General features: G+C 34.7%; 2 protein-coding genes across 11 annotated transcripts; one reads left to right on the top strand and one right to left on the bottom strand.

Annotated features, from left to right (window-relative positions):
- The first annotated feature begins 3,701 nt into the window (after positions 1-3,701).
- Positions 3,702-5,741, top strand: LOC111892122 (probable BOI-related E3 ubiquitin-protein ligase 3). The gene is made up of 2 exons (XM_042899898.2): positions 3,702-5,098; positions 5,179-5,741. Exons 1-2 carry the CDS (start codon positions 4,790-4,792, stop codon positions 5,620-5,622), a joined length of 753 nt encoding a protein of 250 aa, XP_042755832.1. The 5' UTR covers positions 3,702-4,789; the 3' UTR covers positions 5,623-5,741.
- A 786-nt stretch (positions 5,742-6,527) lies between these two features.
- On the bottom strand, positions 6,528-11,581 carry LOC111892126 (uncharacterized). 10 transcript variants are annotated; one of them, XM_052768720.1, is made up of 11 exons: positions 11,096-11,581; positions 10,585-10,673; positions 9,934-10,487; positions 9,511-9,751; positions 9,176-9,367; positions 8,872-9,111; positions 7,837-8,798; positions 7,307-7,451; positions 7,102-7,208; positions 6,923-6,953; positions 6,528-6,742 (listed from the first exon to the last, which is right to left on the bottom strand). In XM_052768720.1, exons 3-7 carry the CDS (start codon positions 10,110-10,112, stop codon positions 8,448-8,450), a joined length of 1,203 nt encoding a protein of 400 aa, XP_052624680.1. In that variant the 5' UTR covers positions 10,113-10,487; positions 10,585-10,673; positions 11,096-11,581; the 3' UTR covers positions 6,528-6,742; positions 6,923-6,953; positions 7,102-7,208; positions 7,307-7,451; positions 7,837-8,447. The 10 variants fall into 10 exon arrangements, with proteins under 10 accessions (XP_052624680.1, XP_052624679.1, XP_052624678.1 ...); XM_052768719.1 differs by having other exon boundaries at positions 6,923-7,208; XM_052768718.1 differs by having other exon boundaries at positions 6,528-6,953.
- Between the last annotated feature and the right edge of the window lie 16 nt (positions 11,582-11,597).

The raw sequence follows: 11,597 nt of genomic DNA, 5'->3' as shown, positions 1-11,597 counted from the left end.
TAAGCTAATTAAACCCCTCAAGCCTTTCACCTTATCATCCCTCATTGCCTTTTGTGCTAATCTCAAAACCCTAGCCATCGTGAAGAGCATTCTTGAGCTTACTAAAAGTTATGGGTGTTCCTTTTGTGATCTTGAAGAAGAAGGAGGCTTGAGGAAAAGCAAACGATAAGAATAAGCTTATAGATATAAATGATGTGCATCATTTCTAGCTCATTGGAGGTATAAAGTCTTAAACTTACTCATTCTTTCTAAATCTAGGTTTAGGGAAGAACTTAGCATCTTTTGGTCCCATTTGAGTTGTCCTTTTAGACTCTTAGGGTGCATAAAGTCATAAAAATCGTATCTTGGAGGTTGGAACTCAACCATGCTTGAGTTGGTGACCACTTAAGGGAGATAGAAGGCATAATCCATGGTTTGAGTCCCATTAAGTCATGCAAAAGCATAAAGTTTGAAACTTTATGGATTAATACACTATAAATACCTTGGATCTTATTTTTGACGTCAAAAGTTTAATAGGTTAAGACAAATTTTGATGGATGGTTGTTTGACCAATACGTCGGGCGTACTCAATAGTACCTTGCGCGTACTGGGCCAACGCCTCGATTTTCAGATTAGCAGCATACGTCGGGCGTACGTGCCAAGTACGTCATGCGTACGTCTGTCATTGGGCCTTTGGCGTTTTCGGCTCGGAATTTGATGGGCTTCTGCCTTGATGAAGTTTGGGCCATAGGCCTATTTGCAGTATTAGGTTATTTGTCAGCCTTTGGCCATGATGGAGTTCTTGGGCCCGTGTTTGGGCCTTAGGGTCTCTTTTTAATTGGACTTGGAATGCATTTTGGGCTAGTTTTGGATTTGGTCCTTGATAGGGTAGGCCCAATAAGGCATGGTTTATACAACCTTTTTACCCTTAAGTCTGAATTTAGGGTTTAGACTCTCGGGTTAGATTATTGACCTAATTTGTAATTAGGGTTTTATACTTGTGATCTAGTAAGAGGATTTTACGAGTCAGCAACCTGAATGTGATTTGATATCTTCATTCTGAGGTGAGTTTCCTTCACCATATTCGTGGGTCGAAGACACCATTGTCGGCCCACTTAATTTTGCTTGTAGTATGATGATTGACTTCGTGACAATTGTCCATTATGCCTATATTTTCTTGATGTCTTTGTGACTCTTTTGTTATGAGATTATGTGGTAGTGGTAGGGGCGAAATAGACCCGATATCGGTTGAAAGATACCCATAGGGGGGTGAAATATACCTAGTACCGGTTGAAAGAGACCGAAGAGTTGGAATATACCCAGTATTAGTTGAAAGAGACTGAAGGGGCTGTGAGCATCCCGATATGCTTGACTGTTATATATGTATGATATGGGGTATTTTGGGGAAAGTCACTAAGTTTTGCACTTACGGTGTTTAGTTTATGTTTTAGGTACTCCCAGCTCGAAAGGGAAGTGTCCGACCTGATCGCACCGCATCCACCTACGATTTTCCGCATCACGTGATTTTGGGATTTTGTAATCTGATAATATGATATTATGATATTTTCTCGACTATTTTTATATGATTACCGTATGACTGAAATTAATTTAAAAGTAAAAATTTATTTGATTTTTTGGGATGTTACAGATTCTGTCTATGAGTCTTCGACCATGGAACAGTCATCATCGGTGGTCGCCAGTCTTCATCTTCCCCACCGCCATGACTTTGGATAAAAATCGGCAACCAAAAATCATATGGAATCGCAAAGGGCCCGGAGATCTTAATCATATTGTATGGAATCGCAAAGGGTGTTTTGAGTTTTAGGTTTCAAGCATATATAACATTTAGTGTGTATACAAGCATCACAATGGGTGTTTCAAGTTTTGGGTTTCAAGCATTGCATTTAGTGTGTGTTTTCTTAACAAAGAAGACGGGAGAGAGAGAGAGAGAGAGAGAGAGAGAGAGAGAGAGAAGGAGTGACCTATTTTGTTATTTATTTAGGGAAATCTCCAGAAAAGTCCTAAAATTTTACCTTATTTACGAAAAAGTCCCAAACTAAATTTTGTTTACGAAAAAGCATGAATTACCAGTAAAAATGGCGATTTTAACCCATTTTTTCCGGTTTACCGGTTTTATTACTTACCTGTTTCACTAAAGTCCCATTATTTTACCCTAATTTGCGAATAAGTCACAAAATAAAATTTACTGATGATTTGACCATTTTTTCTATGTAACGTACATTTTACTGGTTTTATTGTTGACTCGAAGCCTAGTCATTAAATGAGATGATGAGATGGATATGTTGAGTTATAATGTTATGTTTAGCATAAAACTTGATATCCTGATGTATTGTATATTTTATTGGAACATAAAATGCATTAAACAAATACTACAACAATTACATAAACTAACAACAACTGCGTTATTTTTTATGTTTATAAGAAATATCATATTGTCTATCTAATCTTATGTAACCCAATATATCCATCTCATCAGACATCGACTCATTTTCTGCCATTTTTTCTTGGAAACACACATTTTATTGGTTTCATTGCTGACGTAGATATATAGTTATAAATGAGCTGATGAGATGGGTATCAAATAGGTATCAAATTTTACAGTAAATGTTATATAACCCATTGTGTTCATCTTATCAGCTAATTTAATGACTAAATGTCTAAGTCAGCAATAAAACCGATAAAAAGTATGTTACATGAAAAAAATGGTTAAATCATCAATAAATTTTATTTTGGGACTAATTCACAAATTAGGGTAAAATAATGAGACTTTAATGAAACATGTAAGTAATAAAGCCGGTAAACCGAAAAAAAGAGTCAAATCGTCATTTTTACCGGTAATTCATGTTTTATCGTAAACAAATTTTAGTTTGGGACTTTTAAATTAGGGTAAAATTTTAGAACTTTTATGAAGATTTCCCATTTATTTATTAAAATAATTAAATAGGTATTAATTTTTTTTTTGCAAAATGAAGATTTTTTTCAAATGATCCCTAAAAGATAAAAAGACAAATATACCCTCTAGAAGGCCCATGAGGGGGTTAATAGGAGTTAAGTCAAAGGACCATTTGACACACAAAATAGGTCAAAGAACTAAGAAACCAAAAAAAATCGAAAGATCGGACAAAATTTTGGAAAAAATGCACCATTTTTGCAAATTTTGTCTGGTTTAAATTCCAAATCTTTTGGCTAAAAGTACGAACAAAAAAATGGAATTGAAATCCTAACCAACAAAAATACTATAAACGTTTGAGGTAAAACATTTATTTATTCTGCCCGAGTTTTCTACTTGGACATAGTCTTTTTTAAAAATATTTACCAAAATACGGTGGTCTCAAATTTAATTACCAAAATACTGTAATTTTTTTTTTGACAATTTCCATTTATTTCAATCATTTAATATGTAGTCTATGATCGATTATTATTTTCACAAAAATAAAATTATAAAAAACAACTAACTTTAGAATTTTTTTATAAAAAATCATGAATAAATTAAACGATCGTTGTATAATCATGTTAATATTTTTTTTTATTTAGAATACTAAAATTATACTGTATCGTTTCTAGTCGAATGTATCAGGTTTTATACTTGCTGATGCAAGTTTCTCAAAGCTATTATGTATCGGTGGGTTGTGCTCACAACTAACTATACATAATTTTTTTTAGAACTTCAAAGATCTGGTAATGACTTTGTCCTCTGTTTTCATTCATTTAGTGTGGGGGTATGTACATTTATCATAAAACTCTAAAAGTATTTTAATATATCCCACTTGATCAAACATCATTTCAAATCAGTGGCAAGGAAAACTTGAATCTGGAAGCAACCATCGTACAAATGGCTCGGACCAAAAACAAAAATCTTGTGCAAGGGGGGAATTCTATCGTGTACAAAAATCTGAAAATTCCACATGCTTCACAAGAACAAACTCTATTAAAGCAACCAATAATCAAACATGTGATGTGCACAAGATAAAATCATAGAAAAACCAATCAAAAAACATAAAACAATTTTCAAAGCATCTATTTTTAGTCTTAGAAAGGTCATCGGCATGACAAAAAAAAAATTCAATAAAAAATCTTGACTTAGTCGAAGAACATAAAAATAAATTCAGGGACTCATTAAAAAATTAAATCTTACGGGTGATGCAGGCGTGGGAAGGTGGTCGTTGATAAGAAGATATCACCGGCAATGGAAGAGAAACCGTAAGGAAGAAGCGCATGAGAAACGGTGAGAGAGAATAACACGTGAGGAAATGAGTGGTTAATAATTTTTTTTTCTTTTTTAATTGAAGTGCAATTAATACCTAAATATCTTTGAAATACCGTCACTTGGTAATTATTTTTTCTAAGTGCAAGACTTTTGTAAAAAACTCATTCTGCCCTGAACTTTTTTTTTCCATACATTCTTTGTGTAAAATTACAAATTTACCCAATAAACCAGATTTTAACCGTCTTCTCCAATCGCAAATACCACCACTTCGATCACATTACTCCCGCTGGAAACCAGAGAAAAGGTGATCAATCCAGTCAGAGATCGGAGAAACAAAATACTGTTTTTGCAATCAAAATCCAATGAACATTTATATATACACGAGGATGGAATCGACACATTCTTCCAAGAACCGTCGTAACTTTATAATCCGACGACGCGCCTCCTCGAACCACCACCTCCCTGTCGTTTGCCGCCGTTTTACACCCTTTATATTTCCCCAAAGCGACGATCAATCTTCCATCAGCTTATCAACTACTGGGAATCTGTTCATCTATAACCACATAACTTTTTTTCACCAAAATGGCGCCCAGGAAGAAGAAGAACAAGATCCACGATGAAGGCGAACCCTCTGCCGCTGCAAACAAAAGGAGGAGGATTGAACTTCTGAACAGTACGACTGGTGTGCCGTTTACAAACCCTTTCACTCAATTCCCATCGATTCATCTTCTCCATCAACACTCCCGCAATTCTCCACGAACCACCGCCGCAATCGACACCGATCTGCAACTGTCTCCTCCAGAACCAATTGCTCCGGACGAAAGTGCGACTGCTGATGATCATCTTCTGTCTTCTTTAGTAGGACAACAAAACTTTCTTATAGGTTACCATGTAAATACCTTTCTCTTTTACATATATCTAAGTTGATTTTTTGTCAATCTATCACTTATGGGATATTCGTATTCGTGAAGATCAACCAGATGATGCTAAGCGTGGAGGAATTCTGGCGGAGAAACTTTGCGGAAGAAGTGAAAAAGAGGAAGGAGATTGAAGAAAAGATAAAAGTGAAAGACGAACAGGCTGTTCGATTTAGACAAATGTACCATTTCTATGAGGAAAGGACATTTCTCTTGGAGGATATGCTTCAACGGAGGGTCGCCGGTGAGGGGTGCAGCACTGCTGCTGCCGCCGCCGCCGTTCCAGAGGAACAAGTTGAGTCTTGTTTTGTTGATCTGAACAGCGTCCCGAGAAAGGATATGGCATGCAGGAACTGCCGGAGTCGGCCTGCAACCATGTTGTGGCTTCCATGCCGGCATTTGTGCGTATGTTTAGTGTGTGAGAGAAGGGTTAAGATATGTCCGATTTGCAGTGTTCAGAAAACAGAGAGTTTGATGGTTAATTTCCCTCCACCCTGAGAGAGAAAAGACGTTTTCTCTCCTATTAAAAAATAAAAATATGTACTAAATATCGTACCACTTATTATTTTAGACTTTTTAAATGAATTATGATATTTAACTATTTTAAATGAACTAAATACTTTATTAAATGTTTCTTATTAAACGGTATTTTTTTAACACTTTTTTTTTCTTAGTTATGAACCCAACTTTTACATACCACATATCGATTCATTACATTCCACCATATCCCATTTCCCCACAACACCTAAATGATGTCCAAATTGTTCTTTATTAAAGTATAGAAAACTACAAGGTTCATAATAAACTCATCAACAACATTATCATCAATAGTTAATTCAAGACATCATATAATTTATGAACAACTTGTTTGAATAGAATGAACTTCCAACCAAACAATGCTTATGACCAGTTTTTAAGCTATAATTCAGCTGAAAAATGAGCATCAATTCATCTTGTTCATTAATATTACACTTAGGTGGCGTGACAAAGTAAGATTTGACCATGGGTAGTTCCAAGTTTTGTGTACAATTCTATAAGTTTGTTCTCAGCAAACTGTTTTTCTGATTTCAAAAGCCACAACTATCACCCATTGATGCAACAAATTAACGCTTCAACATGCTATAAAAAGTTTGTTTTGAGAAGTGATTATATAACGTTGTAACATAGTCATGCATTCCAGCCCATTCTGGCTTTGCATTCCAGCCTTATTAATCAGCCAATTCCACTCCATGGATGCATGGATGCTGCGGAACACATGGATCACCATTCCAACTATTCCAACTTAAACAAACTCTTTAATTTCTGCAAAGCTTTTACCATGTGAATTGTAACCAATTGATCAATCTCTATAAAATACAAACCTACTATATGATTCCATTCCAATCATAAGAAGTGGGACATCATTGATCATGTTTTCATTTTAAGAAACAGAAAAAAAATTACAATAACCATTTAGTTCATTAAACATAAAAACATTAATATTCTTTCAGAATTCAGACTACAGTCTATACAATCTAAAAGTTGTATACCTAGTTCATTAAACATAAAAACATTCTTAAATTTATTAATGTCACACCTCTGACCTCTATTTACCCTTTGTGGCTAATTCAGTGTATGCCTACAAAAACAAGAAAACTTAGGATTCAAAATCTCAAATAACTTTTAATGAAGAAAACTCAAATTATTGGACATTCATGCCATTAACAACTTCATCTATAGCAATGCAAGGGTGAAAACTTCTCCACAACATAAAAAATATGAGCAAATACAACATGAAATACAAGGGATGTTTGTGTACCTCCATAACAACAACCTCCCTAACTTGAAATCTGCAAACTTCCACAATAAAACACAAAATATAGCATCCTACTTTTATATATCTCATTTTCCATAAAAAAAATTCCGTCCAATTCCTCACTAGAAAATGGTTTTTTGAAAAACATAACTAATTATAACAATGTATATAGAACAACTAACCGTTAACTTGAAAAAGACTTCACTTTATCTCCAAAAGTTCTCAGCCATGTTTTAATTCGTTCGTCCAATTCCTCACTAGAAAATGGTTTTTTGTCCTTCCAAATGTTCTACAAACAAATTAAGATAAAAAATTTGTTATTTAACAAAGGCGAGCCTTTTATACAATAAACAAAAATGCAAAAAAAATATCTAACAATATACTTACATTCGGAAATCCATGTTGTCGAAAAAGTACAAACTCATGCATCCAGTTCATAACGTAGTAACCACACTCCCAATCGGACAATTGTTGATTGCACTAAAACGATTATATACGTATGAGATTGGAATAGTCTCTGAATCTTTTGGTCCTGGACAGAAAATTTCAAAATGATCAATGTGATTAAAGATTACACAGAAGATGAATTGAATTTGGGATCTAGAAATCTTTTCTCTATTCACTTTTCTTTTTTATTTACAGAAGGGTAAAATGGTCATTTACTCATTTACTCACATAAAGAAAGTTGATATTATATGATTATATCTTGTATTTATGAATCAGTTACTTGAATATTTTTCTGAAAGAATGATATCTGAAGAGACATTAAGGAGAAATCATGTCATGCAAAGAAGATATGAAAAACAGATAGAAAGAGTTTACTAATTTACAAATAACATTAACCACTTGTTTTCTAGCCTCAGATAATCAAGAAAAACAATGCATGTTATGTGGAACTGAATTTTGACAAATATTACCTGAGGAAAACGTCGAAGAGCCAATCCTAAGTTCCTTATGATGAATAAATCAATAGTTACTATTTCAAGTACATAAGGCCTTTGTACCTTAACAGCAACCAAATCCCCATTTTCCTTTAATCTACCCTTATACACCTTCCCAAGTGAGGCTGCTGCTATAGGAGAAGTTGTGAGCTCTGAATAGATGTTTGGTGAAAGTGTATGATGAGATTATTTTGATGCAGTGCTCGGTAGATTCTCAATTGGAATTGATGATGTTCAACCTGGGGATGATTTGAATCACAACACAAACAAAATCATTTCACAAGGGAATAAAAAATGTGATAATTTCATACCCGATTTAATAAAGGAAACCTGAAGTGCCAACCTGGTTGCAATGCTGCTCAAACTGATAGCCTAAACTACCAACATGGCATCATCAAATCTAACATCATAATAGCGAGACTAACAAGTTCCCTTTTGTTATCTAAGGTTCCTAATGTGGTCATGCTAATCAATTTGTATCATAATGTACAGTGCAAAATGACTATTTTGCCCATTTGGATGCCACCGGAAAAAGAGTTGATTTAGATCAACATCCTGAGCTTACAAAGGGTATTGGGTTTCAACTGTTATAGAGAAAAATTTGTGTCTTCCGCCATATCAGTTGTCTTATCTTGCTTCAACGCATCAACCACTATCGGTACTAATTGTTCCGACATCTCAGTCATCAACCTATCTTTGATCTTGTCATAAAAGTTGCTATTCAACATCCTCGTCTCTAGCTTTTCTTGCATCTGTTCAACATCGGGTAACTCATGTTCTTTCTTTTTTCTTTTATAAATCATTGATTGCTTTAATCCGATATTATGACCAACTGCCCTCGTGCGACCGGAATGTTCCCGTCCTAGTACCTCCGCCAGTAGATCAGACCGAGGTCCAAGCTCCAACACTCCTTGAGATAACAGAATATCTTTTTGGATCTATAAAAATGCAAACAATACAACTGTAAGAGCAGTTTATTTAATAAAGAACTTTCAAAGGCCACTATCTTACAATCTTATCTGCTAGAGGTTCGGTCTCTGGCGTTATAACCAACTGCCCCGATGCATTGCGTTTTCTCCTGGCATAGAGAAAATTCCTTGCCCGCTTGCTTGATATATTGTGGCCTTTTATTGTTACACCAGATGTTGCCTCTTCATCCCATTTTCTTTCATTACCACGATACCCGCTTGGGCCCAACCGAGGATTGTTCTTGTTTTTATTTGCTGCCTCCCTTCCTTTTCTTCTTAATTCCTTTACAAATGAATTGTCCAATTAGAAATAGTAAAACATAATAATATTATAAACTCAAACAGACCTCAAAGTCTTCCGTGGATTTTAGAACAATAAACTTTTTCCACATTGCTTTGTCAAGGTACGGGTATTCTTTTACTGGATTGACACCTTTTTCCCACAACTTAAGAAGCGCCGACTTGTAGGCCTTCCATTGCGTGTTGCAATCTCTAAGTACTTGTGCTTTATGATTATCATCTCGTATATGCCAATAATTCTGCTTTTTTAAATAAAAAATGAAGATAACAATTATTAGGTAAATGATATGATACAACTTGTATGATAGAAGAGAATAACATGGCAGGAAATTGTGATTGCTACTATTAAATGATATCAAAATTGTGTTGAAATGAGTTTTACCTTTATGTTCAACCACAATTGATCCTTGTCACATTGATCCACTAAATCCCAACTATCTATAAGGATAGAAATCATCTTCCTCGTAGTCACTCCATGATAACTGGTGAACTTAAAGCGGTTAGGTCCAATAGCTCTACCGAATTGATCAAACTCAACTGTTAAATTTGATAGATATTCTTTGGAATGATCTCTGATCAATGTCACACTTCTCTTTTTCTTTTCTTTACTGTCCATTGTATGCCTACAAAAGCATAAACACTCGTATAATTAATTCTAAGAGTCTCGAACACCAAAAAAAAACCAAAATTTTATATAAAATTGAAGATGCCCAAGGTAAGTTTATGCTCTTTTCAAAACAAATTCAATGCTTTATGTACTCTTGATTCATATATTAACTCAAATAATGTTTGTTAATATGTATACCTTGCTTCAAGATGTTTCGTTTTGGGTTTATCAACACTTCTTTTTCTGGTTTTTCTTTCTACCATACGGATCCTCCTGCTCTTGGTTGTTTGCACTAGTACCTCATCCATATGTGATGGTAAATTTCCAATGTATAACCTCAGGCCTGTTGATAAGAAAATGAGCATAAAAATGATCATAGAAAATAATGAGGGTAAAGATATGTTAAAGATTATGACTTAATCTAACTAATGAGAAGATGATGAAATAATAATCGATACCCCACAGCTAAAGGCACTTGAAGTGAAATTGAATCAGTCACATATGCAAAACTTGCTACACAATTATCTTTAGAACACACACACACATACATACATTTAAAGATGCCACATGGGTTTAGAGCCAATTGGGTGTTATCTTACTTGAAGTTTGCTGTGATGATGAAGTATCAGAAACCTTAGCTAATGAGCGATATTGGACTTTATAATAACACGATCAGCAACAAAAAATGGGAATTGAAGACCTTTGCCTCGTGGTGTCTCCATGAACATTGAATCACCATAATTAACCCTGTCCTGATTCCATACAATACATGTTACTACTATTATGTCTGAAACTAAATTACCAAATTACCTCTTTAACATGGAGTTCCATAAAGAAAAATGGACAAACCTGATCTGATCTCTCTCTTCTTCTTTTAGATGAATGGTGAACTTGTGATTCTTCTTCCCTACGAAATGCTGATACTGCAGCTCTCACAGCTATAAGCATATATCTTGGTCAACATTTGATGAAAAATCTTGCTTTTCTAAATATTGGTTTCTATATAATTAAGCAATAAATGTGAACTTTAACAAAATTATAATGTGAAATCGAATAGTTATAGAGGAGGATGTGTGATCATTGAGTGGTTTTGAAATATTCTTAATATGAAATCTGCACTCAATGGATGCCTGATTATAGGAACATTAGATGGGGCTAATGTTGAAATCAGGAAGGAAGTTAGAGAGGACAATTTTTTCTTTTTGGAGCAACAGCAGATGAAGTTCAAAACAGAGTCGATGATGCTTTCTAGAGTTATCAACCAGAAATATGAAGTAATATTTCGTACACAGAGAAGACATTGTCATAAACACAACATTAATCAACAAATAAATCAACTACACCCAAAGTCCGAGCGTACCTGTAAACAACGTGAAAGAAGGAGGCAGAAGCGGCTGTAGGCCGGAGTAGGAGACTTCGTCAATCTCGTCGACTGGAGACCGGAGGTGGAGGCGTCGTCAACCGGAGGCGGAGGCGTCGTTGGCCAGAGGCGGAGGCGTCGTCGACCGAAGGCTAAGGTTTCGTATAAACAACTCTAAGTAATAGAGCGAAAATGGCGATGAATTTGTTTGGTCATATGCCGGAAGCGTCTCAAAGGGAGAAAGCGTCTCAAAGAATGAATTCTGCTGCGGGGCTTAATCAAATGAACTTATTTAATTTTTTATTTCAAGTATTTTTACTCATAAAAATATCCTATTGAATTTAATTGCCTCATGGTATTTTCTTCCCTTGTACTCGACATGGAATAAAAGTTCATTAATTGTATTTAAAAATAATCTATAGAGTACACTGTAAAATATAAACTACAAAAGATTCATCCTTTTTACAATAATAATCTAAAATTTCTTATTCTAATTAAATTG

Source organism: Lactuca sativa, chromosome 2 (assembly GCF_002870075.4).
Source record: "Lactuca sativa cultivar Salinas chromosome 2, Lsat_Salinas_v11, whole genome shotgun sequence".
Lineage (NCBI taxonomy): Eukaryota > Viridiplantae > Streptophyta > Magnoliopsida > Asterales > Asteraceae > Lactuca > Lactuca sativa.
The sequence above is the reverse complement of the archived record's forward strand: the minus strand, read 5'-3'. Positions and strand labels throughout refer to the sequence as shown.